The sequence below is a fragment of the Vanellus vanellus genome, assembly GCF_965231255.1.
Source record: "Vanellus vanellus genome assembly, chromosome: 2".
Classification (NCBI taxonomy): domain Eukaryota; kingdom Metazoa; phylum Chordata; class Aves; order Charadriiformes; family Charadriidae; genus Vanellus; species Vanellus vanellus.
Window position 1 is genome coordinate 133,427,013 of NC_138906.1, and position 17,105 is coordinate 133,444,117.

Genomic DNA, 17,105 nt, shown 5'->3' on the forward strand with positions numbered 1-17,105 from the left:
TGGGAGAGCAGTCATACAGGCATTTCACTTGAACAGGCCACAAAACCCGAAATTAGCACAACGCTGGTGCCTCGCGCTCGCTACCCATTTTGTACACCAAAAAGTCGTTCGCTGTCACTTCCGCTTCATATCCCTGCAAGGACTGTAGCAGCCAGGGCTGCCGTGCGTGCTGCAGGAGAGGGGAAGGGGCAGGGGGGACGGGGAGCGGGGGAGCGAGGAGGTCACAGCTGGTTGGCTTGTCCTAGCACCGACATGCGACACAGACCTTGTCCCTCAGGCTCTGCTTTTGCAGCTGTTCGGGGCCTCGAATCCACAACATATGATTAGTCATGCCTGGAAGTGCTTGAAATTACAAACATTGTCTCAGCACTTTCTCAATGAAGCTCGCACTAGACCTCCAGGCCAACAGTGAATGCTCCAAGGTGGCAGGTGGTTTAATTTAAGTTTTCATCTTTTTTTCTTAGTTCCATTTCCTCCCTTCCCCTTGTAGGCTTCCATTTGCCACCTTGGCTGTGGGTTAAGCCAGTTTATTAGCGAGTCGCAACCTTAATCTCAGCAGCTGCACTGCTTAAAGTTGCACAATTAAACGAACAGAGCCTGCAGGAATTCAACTGCTCCCTGCATTCGCATTTGCAATTTCTTTGATAAGGGTTTTTGCAATCTGTTGTTGCCTGTTGTAGCTTTCTTCCACTTGGTGCGTATGCAAAAGTATACTCTGAACAAAGAGCATGCAAGAAATGTTTATGTAAACAGAAAACCAACGTAAGAGTCAATGATTTCTTGCAGTTGGGAGCCATTATCTTGTGAAAGTGCTTTATCAGTGAAATTCAAGAAACATCTTTGTCAGTGTAGTCTGTAATTTTAAATGTTACTTAGCATTATATTACAAAATCTGGTAATCGTATTTACTTAGTGCCTTCTGTTGTATCTGATTTGCAAAATACTGTCTCATTTTATGTGGCATCGCCTGCTTAAGAAAGTAATTACTGCTCAGTCTCCCCTATGCTCCCTCGAATCGTTCATCTCTTTGATGGTATGTTTTTACTTCCTGATCTGAGCTTTAATGAGGACTTGAAAATAACATAATAACATGATAGTATGTGATCTAATTAATCATGCACTTTGTAACTTTTGCTTTGTGTTAATCGTATGTTCCAGGACTACTTCACAGACCTAATCACTAATGAGAGCATTAATTACTTCAGAATGTCTAAGAGGATATATCCCCATAGGCCCATAATGATGGTCATCAGCCACGCTGCGCCCCATGGCCCCGAGGATTCGGCACCGCAGTTCTCAGAGCTCTACCCCAACGCTTCACAGCATATGTAAGTCAAAATCACACCCTGCCAGACCCGCTCCTTGTATCTGCTTCTTGTGAGGTATTTGTTTATGGAGACTCTGTAAGGATAGAGAATTCAAATATGAGAAACCCAGAGTAAGCCATGAATGTTTGCTTGTTTCTTTTGCTGTGCTTGTTCCTTTCGGAGAGGAGAGTGACAGCTCTGACCATTATTAAAACAGAGAGAAGCTCTTTTCCTCCTGGGAAGTTGTGGGAGATTAAAAGGTCAGTATTTGGCTTTGTAAGGGCAGCTTCTTACAATACCCTGAAAATATGTAGACACAGGTCAGGATCTGTTGGAAAGATATTGCTTCCTTCTTCTTCCTCTAAGATATGAGCTTCCTGGGCTCTTAACTGACTGAACGCGTTGAGAGTAAAAACACCCTTTTGTAGCTTTTGAGTGCACCAGATTTGTTTATAGACTAGATACTAGCAGATTCCCAAAATAGCCTATTAGACTTCATTTTTAAATAACATGCTTAATCTTTTCTGGTGATAAAAAAAATAACTCCATTTTGTTTCTAGAACTGAGGGCAACTCCAGGTAAAAATCTGAGGGTAGGCCTGGATTCCACATCTTGCTTTATACCTTGAATATTCCGGTTCTTTTCCTCATAGTGAGGTGTTAGGGAAGCTTTCGATTGCCCTTCTGTATCCATAGGGATATGGACCACTCTTTCCATGTGTGCTTAAACAATGTCTTTGCACCTCTTTCCACATAGGAAAAAAAACTTAATAGAAAGTTTTACCTGGATTGTACATTGATTTGGCCTCTGAAAATGAGAAGGCATCAGCTATATCGCACAGCAGTAAAGCGCTTTGGTCTACACTTCACCTTTTGGACACTCTGCAGCAGCTCACATGCAGGGATGTTTTTTGTAGTTACATTAACTGGTTTAAAATTGCAAGGAGTACCAGTTACTGCATAAACTGCATGCATAAACTGATCACTAGTTGGGGCCAGAAAGAAATTTGCCGTTCATGGCGCATGGTTAAATACCAGTTAGTTTGCATTTTTTTATCCTCTTATTGGCTGATACTTTCTAGATATGCTACTTTCTCTGAGCTTACACTCTTAACTGTATTTTTCTTATCCTGTATTCTCAACGATCCCACATCCCTGACACTAGATGTTGCAAGTGATGCAAACCACTCAGCAATGTTTCATAGTTACTCAGATACTCAGGGTAATACCTGCCTGTATACAGAATTGATGAGATTCATACTTTAGTTTGTAAATATTTACTTGAAATTGGTTATCAAGTAATCATCCTGAATAATTATTATCAACTTTTTATGTCCTAAAGGTAAAATAAGATAGACATGAACCCGTAGAACCTGTCATATTGCGTTGTATGAAAGATCTTTCTAACTCAGTATCCTGAATTATGTGCTCCCACAAAAAACAGCAGGGAATGCTTGGGGGGGTGACCAAAAAACAAGAAAGATCCCTTTTCCTCATTTTTACAGCTTCTGAAAATCACCAGTTAAGGTGAAGCATCCAGGCCACTGTGCCCCATTCTCTTTGCAACAGTCTGCTCTCTTTTTGAACTGTGGTGGCAGCCCCACCATCCTGCGGCGACAAGTTCCACAGTGCCACCCGGTGTGTCAGGGACAAAGGACTCCTTTTCCTTTCCTTCTAAACCTGGAGCTTGCCCATGCCACCCGTGTCCCCTCTTCCCATTGTGGGAGGAATAACGAATAGTGACTACATCAAATTTAATGGAGCTCTCCCATGTCTTCTTTCAATCACCCTTTTTCATAGCAAGAGAATTATATCTATTTGTTCTCACTCTGTTCAGCAGATTGCTTCCCGTTTAGTGGCACAGATTGCCTGGCCTCGGGCAAGCCATCCTGTCTGCTGGAGGACTATCCATCATACAGGAGGGTAGGATTCAAACTGTTTCCGCTTAGCTGTGGGGACCGTGTCTGGAAGAAAAGCACTGAATCATTGTATCTCACTCTACCTCTCCCCAGGCCAAAGCAACTCATTTTAGGCTCCATGCTCGCTGTCTTCTGAGTGCTTGTAGGAACTTGCATTGGTTTATCATCCTCCTGACACTTTCTACCGCTTGGTGTTTTCAGCCTACTTGTTTTCTAGCTTGTGCTGCTAGAACTAATGGCTTTAGTTAGTCTTCAAAACTTTAACTCCACCTTATACAGGTTGCACATCACCTGCAAAGATCAAGCGATGATCCTAGTTGTCTATTTGCAGGCTTAGTTTCATTTGAGTACTTGTATAAATTAATTTTTATTTGCGTGGATTCCTGGGTTCTGAATACCTTGCTCTGCTAGGCTACTTGTGAAATAGCCCAGAATATGAGACTCAGCTGTGCTGCTTCTTGTCTTCGGGTGTTGTTGATTTCTTGGCAACCTTCTTGCAAAGATTTTTTTCTCTAGTGACCTCAACAAATCCTTGCTGGGTTGTTTTGTGTTTCTTAGTGCACTGACTGACTGCATGTGTTAGAGTTCAGTCTGCAGACTAAGAAATGAGACAAACTGAAGATAAACTGCCAATTTGGGTGGCTGAAGCCTCCAAATAACTGATTTCTCTGGAAAAAAAAATATTATCAACGCTCTCTAAAAGATATAAGAAGTTCAGTTCTCACAGAAATATTTGGTGCTCCCTGTGAAAACAGCACGAGAACAATAAAATCCCTCCTGCCAAGGTTTGTGTAATTTGAACGTTTAACCCTTAGGTTTTCTTCCTTGGTGGTCAAGCAGCATTTGAATCTCTTTCTTTCTGACCTTGGGTGACAGCCATCTGACCTTGGATTTTGTTTTTAAAAATGTAGTTGCTATATCATGTTACTGTAACGCCTACCTCCAACAAAGAAGGGAAACCAGGTCAAAAGCTGCTTGCTGGCTTTACAAACTGAGATGGAAGGTTATACCTACAAACCAAGGATTAAGACAGCCTGTCAACCACATGTGAGGGGAAGTTTTGCTTAAAAGGACAGTAGCTGAAGCAGGCCTTTAAATTATGTGACATTTCTTTGCTGGTAAAGTGCCAGCATTTCATTTCATTTGACTGAAATACTGCCTTTATAAATTTTCAAAAAACACAAACCAGAAGTTTGTTTAGAAGAAGTTTTCCACTTGCGCGTATACAGAGGGAAGCAGCTATGGCAGGAAATACTCCAGTTCAGGGAGATTCCTACCTGCAAATGTGGGCGTCTGATGGTCTCGTTTCCCCACTTAACAACATGGAAAGAAGCAAAACAAATTAATGCAACAGCAAAGTCGGTAAGATTTATGAAAAATCCATCAAAGCCAAAAAGGAAAGGAAGAATTACATACCATCGTTACCTTACAGTCCTGTCCTCTTCAGCACAAAGAGCCTGCTGGAGTGGCATGAACAGTCTTAGAAGGACAAGAGAGGTAATGACGTGTACACTGTTTCGTCATTAATTTTAAGTGAACGCTATTAATTCTCATTAGTTCCAGTTTAACAGACTATATTATATTGGAATCAGCAGACACTCTCTATTGTTTTTAAGCATCCATTCCCCCTCCCACCCTCCCACCTCTCCTTTCCTTAAAACAAGTCCTATTTCTGACACCCAAAAAGATTTCTGAAAGTTTATGCTGGCTGCTATGTCCATAATGAGTGATATATTTTCTGAAAATAAATCATACTAATACATGTCCTTTAGCTATGCCCAGAAGTTGGGAATGGGACTGGAGAAGATGTACTAGATGAAAGCAGTACATAGATTTTTGCTGTGGTAATGAACATCATCTGTTGGGGAGCGGGGTTGGTAGGCCTTCGGAAATGCTGTTGTTACATATGAAGTTATGAGACAAAAGATGGCTCTCAAGGTGTCCCTGGCAGCTGTTACAGGGGAATCTTGTTCCATCAGACAGCTGAGCAGGAAAGCTCTGACTCAAAGGATGCTCTAATGAAAGCCTGAATTCTCAGTTACGCTCAGGGCCTCTGGCACTTTAACTTCCCTTTACCTTCCAGTGTGAACCAGTCCTAGGGGAAATGTGAATCAGACCTAGGCTGTTTATAAGCTGTGAAGTAAACAAACATTAGAGGCAAAAATCTGCGGGAGGTGGGTTTACTGAAGAATGTAAAAAATGGAAATCTGAAACACTGCTGGCTGTGCTGAGTTAAAGATCCTTGGGCTGGCAGGAGGACTGACAACCAGATTTTATGGTTACCTGGAAGCAACCCTATTGCCAGGCTAAATATCTTAGGAGGGGCAGCTAGAAATGGAATCTGGGAAGATATTGGAAAGCTTCCCAAGGTAATGTGAGAAAAGGTAGATGGTATGAAAGGCAGAGCTTTAAATTTCAATGTACAGATAGTATGAAATGAGCTGAAGGACCGGGTCTGTTGACCGGTGGTCAACATGGATTTACCAAGGGTAAATCATGCTTGACCAATCTGATAGCTTTCTATGATGTTATAGCTGGTTGGCTGGATGAGGGGAAAGTTGTGGATGTCATCTACCTTGACTTTAGCAAGGCTTTTGACACTGTCTCCCATGACATCCTCATTAGGAAGCTGAGGAAGTATGGGCTAGATGAGGTGACAGTGAGGTGGATTGAGAGTTGGCTGCGGGACAGAACTCAGAGGGTTGTGATCAGCGGCACAGAGTCTAGTTGGAGGCCTGTAACCAGTGGTGTCCCCCAGGGGTCAATACTTGGTCCAATTTTGTTCGATATATTCATTAATGACCTGGATGAGGGGACAGAGTGTATCCTCAGCAAGTTTGCTGATGATACCAAACTGGGTGGGGTGGCTGACACCCCAGAGGGCCGTGCTGCCATCCAGCGTGACCTGGACAGACTGGAGAGCTGGGCAGAGAAGAACCTAATGAGCTTCAACAAAACCAAGTGCAAGGTCCTGCACCTGGGGAGGAAGAATGCTAGGCACCAGTACAGGTTAGGGGCGGACCTGCTGGGAAGCAGCTTGGAGGAGAAGGATCTGGGGGTCCTGGTAGACAGTAAATTATCCATGGCCCAGAAATGTGCCCTTGTCGCCAAAAAGGCCAATGGAATCCTGGGCTGCATAGGGAAGAGTGTGGCCAGTAGGTCGAGGGAGGTCATTCTCCCCCTCTACTCTGCACTGGTGAGGCCACAACTGGAATATTGTGTCCAGTTTTGGGCTCCCCAGTTCAAGAGGGACAGGGAACTGCTGGAGCGAGTCCAGCGAAGAGCAACTAAGATGATTAAGGGATTGGAGCATCTGCCTTATGAGGAAAGGCTGAGAGAGCTGGGACTCTTTAGCCTGGAGAAGAGAAGGCTGAGGGGAGACCTTATTATGGCGTACAAGTATCTAAAGGGTGGGTTGAAGTAGGATGGAGCCAGGCTCTTGTCAATGGTTCCCAGAGACAGGACGAGGGGCAATGGGCACAAGTTAGAACACAGGAAGTTCCGTTCAAATACACGGAAACAGTTCTTTACGGTGAGGGTGACAGAGCACTGGCACAGGCTGCCCAGGGAGGTTGTGGAGTCCCCTTCCCTGGAGATTTTCAAGACCCGCCTGGATGCAGTCCTGAGTAATGTGCTCTGGGCAATCCTGCTTTAGCAGGGGAGTTGGACTAGATGATCTCTAGACGTCCCTTCCAACTCTGATGATTCTGTGATTCTGTGATTCTGTGATTCTGTCTGGCGGTAGCAGTGTGTTTGCAGCAGTGAAGCATGAAGAGCAATGCTGTTGCACCTCCAAATCCCCAGAGCAGTCTTAACTGTGAATTTGGGGCATGAGATGGCTGGATTCAGAGTGCTTTCTAGTCACTGAAGCTCAGTCTCGAACATCTGCCAGTTACACTGGTATTTCTTGTAATATGGACACTTACCCATTAGAGCAGGATCACAAGTAATAAATCTTGACATGTCAGTGGGCCTTGTCACGGCTGGTCTGAGGCCCACTTGGACTCCTGACTTAGAGATAAATGATCAAAATCATCCCACATGTCATTGCAAGTGCGACTTTAAATGGGACTAGAAGAAACTGTGTGATATAGAAATGTGGTAAGATTCTAGTTACCCAATTAACTCCTGCAGCAGCAACAAATCATTTTCCCTAAAATAAAAAGGTGTTATATTTAACGAGTAACAACTTTTTTTCTTCTTTATTCCAAAATATAGCAGTTGTGTTACACTTCAGGAGTGAAACTTTCATACCTCACACCCCCAGATATATAAATATCCCTGGGTTTAGAAAATTCCCCTTTTAAAAGGAGGTGAAAGTAGACCCAGAACGCTGAAATTCAACTTCACATTTACACTGACCATGCCACTGGTCATGTTTTTTTGACTTTTAAATTTGCCCAGAACCAAGGCTTCCTGCTTTCCAAGAACAGTGTCTAAACCTGGAAGTCTACTTTCCCTGGAAACAAATTATTTGCTTCTCCTGTTTATTTACTCTTTGTTTTGAAGAAACGTGACCACTTAGGCAATGTTTGCTAATCGTATTTCAAAGAATGATATCGGTGTTAATTTTGTGTTAATTTTGTTAATTTTTTCACAAGGAGTTTTACCATAGGTATTATTTTAAAATGTTGTTGACTTTTATTTTTATGAAAAGAAAACGTTGCTGGGACATAAAAGTACTGTATTATTTTCACTAACTGGAGGACTCCCAATCCAAACAGAAGATTAGCCAAACACTTTTGGGATAAAAGGCCCCAAGAACTCTATGGAATTATTCATAATCAACATTTTTAGGCAGTATTTTTGTGAACATAATTTTCTTTTGTTGGACAAAACCAGGAGAGAATTAGGAGATTGTAAATAGGGGCAAACACAGATTTTTAGTAAGAGCAATTGAACAAATGTTTGTAAATGTGCTCATTTCTCTCCATGTTAACCCATCTGAAAGGGAAACATATATATTTAGATCAAACTTTTAGAAAACAAAAGTTAATTTAAAGTTGCACTGAATTCTGGGAGCTCTTAAAACATGCTGTGCTCTGCTTTATTTCTTTTCCACACAGATACCACAACTGTGTAAACAGCATTAGCCGAGCTGAATCTCCCATTCCTTTCTTAACCTGTAAAGTATCTTTTTGTAATAATGATTTGCAAAAGGGCTTTATTCCATTTGGTTCATTGAATATCACACAAAAAACGGTTCAGTTACTAGTAGAAGACAGTGGAATTCATTTCTGAACGATTTGCTGTTTGAGGACCCCATTTCAATAGGTCCTCAAGTACAAGCATCCATTGTTTTGGGTTGCTGTTTTTTTTTTATTTCTTGTTTAATTTAAAGTTATTGTGGTACCTTAGAAGCCAAATAAGATGCATTCTCTATTTTAAACTTCAAATTTAAATATACAAATATAGTACATAAGTTGTCAGTAAGAATAATTAAAATGTGTGATATGAAATGCTGATTGTTCATGTAACCAAAGATTATTGAGGCCTTTTGGATTCAGGGCACAAAACTGAATACTAATATAATTCCTTTCCTCTCAACATAACTTTACATATCTACTTGAATCAATGCTTACAGATAAATAAATGATAAACTTCATGGTGAATCTTTCTTTAAAGAGAAAAGTGTACTAGTGCTTATAGATGTTTACTCCTTCCGTAACCTATAGAACACTTTGTTATCACAAATGTGGGCTTTCTGCTCCAATTTCACAGGTGGTAAATAGACAATGAATGCAATTTCCATGATGGAGCATGAACAAAACAATGCACGTTGATGCAACAACATTGAGTGCTAACAGGACTCAGACCACACAAGTCGTCCTGTTCCTGAGGAGGCTGTAATCTGAGGCTAGAGAAGGCTAATACTAATTTACTTCTTTGGGTTTTGCAAATGTGCACATAAAATGGGATAATTTCTCTGTAAATTTATTCATATAGGTGAATTATTACAAAATCTCGCAGTGAATTATTTTTCTCATTCTGACAATGCTTGTATGCAAAAGTACCTGACTGGGTTCAGCGTTTGTTATTGTTAAGCACTTGGGGCGTTTTTTAGTTAAACTGGGGGTATCGGTTTGAAATTTTATGAACCTGACATCTTCCAGTGTCCGGCCCAGTGCCAGAACAGACCTGTCACGGACTGCCAAGAAACCTCTGTGTAGGAAGTTCTGGACAGTATGTGCTCGACAAATGTAAGCAAGCAACTGAGCGATCTAGATTTGCCCAAGCTAGTATAGCCTACGAGAATGTCAAATGCTATACCTTTTTAGAGAAGTAATCATTTGCTCTCTCAATCCTTACCCTCTCCCCAGATTTAATATTCATGTAGTATGTCGCTGGTCATTTTAGAACTGACCTACATGAAAGGGAGCCGTTTTCATGTTATCTATTTTTGTAACATGTAAAGTGAACTCTCAGTCGGTCTCTGGGCACACATTCAGAGGTTTAAGTGCTTCACTATTTGCTGATCAACTAGCAAGAATGACCTTGAAATCAGAAGCTGCTCCTTACTGAACTCTGGGGCAGCATCTGAGCTGTTCAGGGGCAGCCCAGCAAAGACCGACGAGCAGGTTAGCAGTAGCTTCTTGCCAGACTTTGAGGCCACGGACAACCTGAAAATAACGAGGCACTGTCTGCTCATCATGGACCAACAAATGTGCTCAAGACAAGCTAGCCTCCATGACTGAAAAAAAGGCAATAGAAGAGACAGCACATTTCTTTGATCTGACATTCCCAGTGCTAAGAGGAATCAAGGAAACGTAGATGGCTGTGTTACATTTCAGAAGTACTTGTCAATACAGAGCAAAGCTGTCCCCAAAAATGGAAGAATAGAAACAGTGACAGACTGTGCCATGATGACTTTCAAGGGCTTACAACAGCTGAACATTTAGTTTGTATCTCATACCAACATTTAGGTGATATCTCCTACTGCTTCAAGAAAAAAAAATATTGTGATAAACAGTTATCACTGACAGGGAAGAGGTCTGTCTACTTGGAAGGGTTTTCAGAAATCGGCAATATTCTCCCCAGAATTCACCTCTGTTGCATTTGTTTGGGGATTTTTTACCCCAAAAAAAGGTAGACACATCTGAGGGCAATGTCAGGCCACCTATCACCTATGTGCCTGGCAAGCAGTGCCGTTCTGGTGGATTTCTGCAAAGTACAGCAACGAGGGGTACGCAGGGAACACAGACAAGCTGGGGGGGTTGTCTATTCCTTTCTGTCTCTTCCCTAGTACTCTTTCCCCTCCACTTTGCACCCCCGTTTCACATTTGTCCATCAGCCACTGGCACTGGATATTTCACAGAAGGTCCTGTTCCTTGAATCGTCTGGAAGAAAAATTCTGCTCACTCTCTGCCTACTGCATTTCTCACCTAGAAAATTCAAAATGCATTTGGAAAGTGTCTGTGAAAGGTTTTAACCGCCCTGCTAAACCCTTGAGTGCTGCTTTTAAAGACTATCCATTATGTGGAGGAGGCTTCTGACAATGGCCTGGGAACATGAGACCTGAGCCTGCTTCGGCAGCTGGCTCTCCTTCCTGGCACAGCGGCAGGCTGTCACGGCGCTGCCGGCTGAGCACGGCTCACAGCCACCTCATCCCTCCATGGCGGGGGCACTCAGGAGTCCGCTGAAAAAAAAAAAAAAAGCAGGGTTTTGCTGGAAAATGCTGATTAATCAAAACCGAGCTCTTTCATGGGAAAACATCTCATTTGACAAACTTCCAAAGAAACCGAGGAAAGTTTGCGCTGGAAGTATCCTTCCTTTCTGTCAATGTGCCTCATACCTGATAGGTGACCAAAACTCCTACGGCTTGCTTCTTCAAGGTCTAGGGCTCCATCAGTCCGTCTGCTAGGGCTGCTGGCTAGCCAACAACCTAGAAAACTGTGCCCCTGAGCTCAGTTTCATTCATTTTGTGGTAGCATAAGCATTCCTTTAAAAAATCAGACTTCTACCATGGGAAAAATTTTGAGTTTTCAACCTCAAATAAAAGAATTTCCAGCAGAAAAGGAATTTCACTTTATGTTTGTCTTCGTTAACCTTTCCATACTTCTTAGGAAGGAAGTACTCAAGGAAATGTTCACAAATCCTGTGATACCATTGTCTCACTTCTGTTTGCCCTTGATGCTAATTGTTAAGTAGGTTAGTCAAAATGAGCTGTATATGCTAGACACATACGTACATCTCAAACTCTACTAAATACTCAAAAATAATCTCCAATGTGGACTCCATTAATTTATTGCAGTTGACTATCAGTTTATTATGTTACCCATTCAGCTCAGTTTTATCCTTAGAATTTATAACTATAGGTTTTCTGCACTATAGCTGATACAGTAAAATCAACTGTTTCAGTAAAATCAACTGCTTCCACCATTCTGTGATCACATACAACCATGTCAAGAAAAATAAAAGCTAAATGAAGGACTGGTCAAAGGTGCGACTTTAAGTTATCAGTATACAGTGTTCTGATATTGTTCAGTGCTACCTCTTACAAAAGGACAACTACACACAAACATTTCTGTGGGGGAAACGTACCTTTGGGTAATGCGCATATTAAAATTATCAGCATCTAAACAGTAAGTTAATATTGAATCGGATTTTGGTTATAAACTGAAAAAAGAGCCATAGGAATCAAATAATTCCAATCACACAACAGCATTTTTTCATTTTCTTCTTACATTTATTTTTCAAAGGTAATGCTGCAATACATGTATCATGTACTGCAGTGTATTAGAAATGGGGAAAAAATAAAACCACAAAGAACATCAAAATGGCAAAGCACAGGTTCTCAAAGCTTAGATTCTGTAAATGTTAGAGAAACGAAGTGGTCATATGTACATGAAACTGTTACGGGACATGGATTTTGTTTGGTATTTTTTCATTTCTCAGTTGTCATGTATGCCAGGTATAAAACCAGAATCGATGGAAAGCTTTTGTACTGTGAATATCTGTACAGCAAATTTACTTGGCATATTTTTTGCAGTACCTTTTCTTCAGAGGTGATATATCTTTGCATATATTCTTGTTTCTTATATGATATCCTTCAAAAATTCACTGGCTGTGTATAGAAAACCCCTCTTAAATCTTTCTTTTGATGTTTGTGCGAACTCCTAAAGCGTCATTCTTTGCTTCAGTAGGACTCTGTGCCATGCTTCTTCTTAGTACTAGTATTAATAGCAGTATTAGTTCAATATTGTTGTCATAGTTCATGTCGTGCTGGTAATGCACTATGTTTTGTATTCACATTAAAAGACAAAAAAGAAATTCACCTCAACTGAATTTAGTGTATGAATGAATGCTGTTTTGGTATGGGCAGAATTTGCATGTCTACTACATCACCGGGCGTCCCATCACTGGGATGTAGCTCAGGTAAGGGCCAAGGGCAGGTGATGGAGACTGAACATGGTGGGTCTGGAGTCAACAGCTCTGGTTGTAGCCCTTTCTCAGCTCTCTCCTTCAAGGACACAGCATGGCTTCGTATCAGAGCTGACCCTTGCACCCGGGCAGCCAGCCCCGGAGCGGATTGCACCCAGGGTCCTGGCAATGCCTGCACTTGTCTTTGGTGATGGGGAGGGGAAAAAGGTCAGTGCTTTCCCTCTTTGGGGCATCTTGAAAACCGATAACACTGGTGTTACCGTCCTTGTCTTAGTACTGACTACTGAATTTCTTTATCCCACAGGAAAATATCTTTCTTGTGAGATTCATTGGACTCGTGCTAATATAAAGGCAATTTTCCCACTGGAAGCATCAAGGCAATGTACATTAATACTAAGGGGAAGTAGTCATCTTTGATCTCTGACTTTCTTAATTTTTGTACTTATTTTTGTGGGATGCATCATTCAGACGAGCATTTTTAATGATTATTCTCTTTTGAAAAATACGTTTTGGTGTATCCCGGACATTAACGTGGATCTGGTAGTGGTATTTAAGCCTGAAAAAAACTTCAGAAAGCAAGTGGCTAAAAAATGTTGAGGAAGTAATATATGAACTAATGAAGCTTGGAAACCACTGAAGTGATGTTTGTCATATTTTTACATTAGAAATACCAGCTACTACATGGAATATGGGATTTAACTGTTTGTTGACTATTCCTGTGCTAGAGGAGTTCCCACCTTCCTCTGATGCCTGTGATGATGCACAACTTTTGAGACCCTTTCTTTTCCTCCCAGCACTCCCAGCTATAACTATGCACCAAATATGGATAAGCACTGGATCATGCAGTACACGGGGCCCATGCTGCCTATCCACATGGAGTTTACAAACGTCTTGCAGCGCAAAAGACTTCAGACCCTGATGTCAGTTGACGACTCTATGGAAAGAGTGAGTTCAAGAAACTACTGTGAATACAATCTTATTAGTCAATTGCAATATTAAATTAATTCTTTCTTTACCTTCACCAACCACAGCCTGGGGAAAGCCCCTGGGCTACAAAGAATTACTCCACATATCCTCAGTAGAAATGAATTCTGTTTGTGTTGTCTACAACATGGTGCCAAGTTCCTCACTTGCTTCTTTCAATTGCTGGATGAATCAACTGACGATTTTTTAAAAGGAAAAAGTCACCGGGCCTAATATAAAGCCTGGTATTAGCAGAAGATGCATCACCTGCGTGTACACATGGATAGACACTGGCATACACATGACAACTTCTATTCATTTCACACACTCCTTTCACAGTTCATCCTTCAGCTGAAGGGAATTTGCCAGGAATTGGCAAGTCACAGCAACTCAGGTGTCAGTCTGCTAGTGTTTGCCGCAATTAGGCAATGTAGTGTACAGCTAATTATAGGTAACGTGATACATGAACTATTAGGTGTACTTTGCATGACTTTTTGTTCAAAAATCAAGCACCATGACCAAAGATCTTCCCCCAGAGAGTTTTCTTTAAACTTTAATAAAAATTTACAGCCTTTTCCCAAGACCACAACTGTAAGGAATGAGAAAGTTGTAGACTAACACAGTAAATCAAATCTGAGTACCATTTACTCTAAAGCTGTAGCAGACTTTTTCCCAAGCTGTGTTTGAGTACACGATGACTTTTGGATGTACTAATGCAACTGTATTAGTATTAACATATTTTGCTATTTTAATTTTCTGTACCTGTTTAATTTTCCCCTCTGTGAAATGTGAAATTGATCTTTTAAGTTGAATCTTTTAACAGCACAGTAAAGATGAGACGTCAGCATGTCCATCGGCAGAATGCCTCTTTCAACAACATCATCAATGTCATGTTTGGTTGTATTTAAGGGAGTAAAATGATAGTTGTACGTGATTAGGGACAAAGCATGTTTTGCTACATTTAATTCACAGTTTTTCCTACGCTGTGTTGCAGTTATACCAAATGCTTGCAGAGATGGGAGAACTGGAGAATACCTACATTATTTACACTGCTGACCATGGTTACCATATCGGGCAGTTCGGACTGGTCAAGGGGAAGTCAATGCCGTATGACTTTGATATTCGAGTTCCTTTCTTTATTCGTGGTCCAAGTGTAGAGCCGGGATCAGTGTACGTTCTCTTATGTCTCTAGCACAGCTGTTGAACCTAACGTAAAATGTTTCTAAGAGCATGTAATTATCACTCTGTCCAGTTTCATTTCATAAAGGATGTTATAGTATTGTAGAGCAATGAGTCTTATAAGGAGGCACGTCTTTCTTTTTGCATATTATTAATAAGTTACAATGCAAATGAGAAAGTTACATAATGTGTAGTCCTGTAGGGTTAGGCCGTGGGTTTTGCTTTTAAAAAGTAGGTGCTCATCTTTACTGCTCACCTTCTGGTTTAGAAGAACAGATGGTGTCATGCCATGTCTTATCAGGAGATAAGAGTAGTGGCTACTGCACCTCCTTGTTTTATTGTGCTTAGCTTTTACTTTAGTCTGCAGCACTGACCTGTCGTTGTCAGAATTTTAGCCTTCAAAGGGGATTTTCTAAACTTAGCACTTCTGTCGAGCTTTACATCTTCAAAGTCCTGATAAACATTAATTACCATTCTATTTCCAAGAGAATGTGAAGACTTACATATTGAACACATGACAACTATGACCTTTTCTGTTGATTTGCAGAGTGCCTCAGATAGTTCTCAATATTGATCTCGCTCCAACAATCCTGGATATAGCAGGACTAGACACGCCTCCAGATATGGATGGCAAATCTGTCCTAAAGCTTCTGGACTTAGAAAGACCAGGAAACAGGTGGGTCCTACCATTTTTTTAGCCAATTCAGAAGCAAACACCTAAGTAAATCGACAACTGAGTGGAAAAACATTCTGTGAAAATGAGCTGTGTCATGCCAATGACAACAGCTTTCGCATTTGAAGAGTCTCTTAAATAGTACATCTATAAAATTGCAGGTATATATAAGTGGAGAGGTGTTTCTTAAAAAATAAATTGTTAACACTAGCAGTGTTATACATAGGTGCCAACAGTAAGTATTATTGTTTTGCTTTCAGGTTTCGAACAAACAAGAAGACCAAAATTTGGCGTGACACGTTCCTGGTGGAAAGAGGGTAATTATTAGGGGTGAGAGAGTTTTGGGAGATCCTGCCTGCTGGGAACACCCTCTTGTACCTACTTTCCTTCCTTCTCCCTCCTCTTCCTTTTTATGGTCAGCGAAGTAGTAAATTTTGCAAGCAAACTTACAGGCCTGACTTGTTTCCTAGTTTCCCACCACTGGCTTTGCAAGCTGCTGTGCTCCCAAATCCCTACCTCTGAAGAAATTTGAAAGCATGCTTTTCTGGCGAATCCCCCAGCCTGTACCTCCTCTTTCCTCCTTGTTCTTATCACTACTTAGGTCATCATCGGACTCATTTTCTTTCCAAATCTCTGTTTCAAATTCAGCTGTGCAGAATCCTCTTATCAACTGATTTTGTATTTTCCATCACATATTGGAAGCGTTCTTTATTTTTGTTCTAGCTAAGCAAAGACTTATGTGTAAATGAGATTTATGGCTATAGCTACTCTTCTTTTCACTGATACCTCTTTACGCCCTCTCACTTTGCCAAATACTGCTGTGAAAATATTCTCTCAGTAAAAATTTTACAGCAATTTCCTTGCAGCACTTTATGGCTTTACAGATTATGGAAATCTTGTGGGATGTAGTACAAAACAGTGCATATAAGACACACTGTAATACATAAGATATAGCCAAGCTAGTGCTGAATGAGCGTGGAAGCCCTTTAGTCTCTTCAGCTGGGCTTTTCAGCCAGGCGAGTACTGCTTCAGTGTGTTTTGCTTTGTGAAAGAACACACATTTATGTATGAATGGTGCTGAATTGTATCAGTTAGACACATTTCAGCAGCCTTTATTTCTCTTTGGGTAATTTCCAGCAAATCACCTGTGCCTTTATTTCACTACATGACCTACACTGAAGGTCAGTAACAGAAGCGTGGGGATTTTTTTTTCCTGAGAAGACACTAAATCTTCAAGTAGCTTTGCTTTTCCGGTTAAATTCATCATCTCCAGAGTTTAGAAGAATGTATGTAAAATATTCAACTTCATTTTTTTTAAAGCAAATTTCTACGCAAGAAGGAAGAACCCAACAAAAACACTCAGCAGTCTAATCAGCTACCAAAGTACGAGAGAGTTAAAGAATTATGCCAACAAGCAAGATACCAGACAGCCTGTGAACAACCAGGACAGGTAAGCCACAGACAACTGCAGTCTTCTATGCGACACAGGGAAATACCTATTATTCACTATGGGTCAAGAGAATTTGAAGAATATGGCATTTGGAAGATAGCTAGATGACCTTTATTCTGAGTATCTTCAGAGCAAAGAAAATCAGACAAAAATTGTTCTAAGCAACCGTCCAATACAAAGTGTTGGAGGGCTGGTCCTTAGTTTGCTGTCTCAGTACAGGGCTTATGGTAAAAC

General features: G+C 41.1%; 1 protein-coding gene across 1 annotated transcript in view; it reads left to right on the forward strand.

Annotated features, from left to right (window-relative positions):
- The window catches only part of LOC309686572 (extracellular sulfatase Sulf-1), a gene marked incomplete at its 3' end in the record, with an annotated part of 95,049 nt that extends 79,307 nt beyond the window's left edge, over positions 1 to 15,742 (forward strand). The window contains exons 9-13 of the mRNA XM_082499293.1: positions 1,159 to 1,328; positions 13,401 to 13,551; positions 14,564 to 14,739; positions 15,296 to 15,424; positions 15,682 to 15,742. Coding sequence (XP_082355419.1) covers positions 1,159 to 1,328; positions 13,401 to 13,551; positions 14,564 to 14,739; positions 15,296 to 15,424; positions 15,682 to 15,742 — 687 coding nt within the window. The remainder of the gene's footprint in view (positions 1 to 1,158; positions 1,329 to 13,400; positions 13,552 to 14,563; positions 14,740 to 15,295; positions 15,425 to 15,681) is intronic.
- Between the last annotated feature and the right edge of the window lie 1,363 nt (positions 15,743 to 17,105).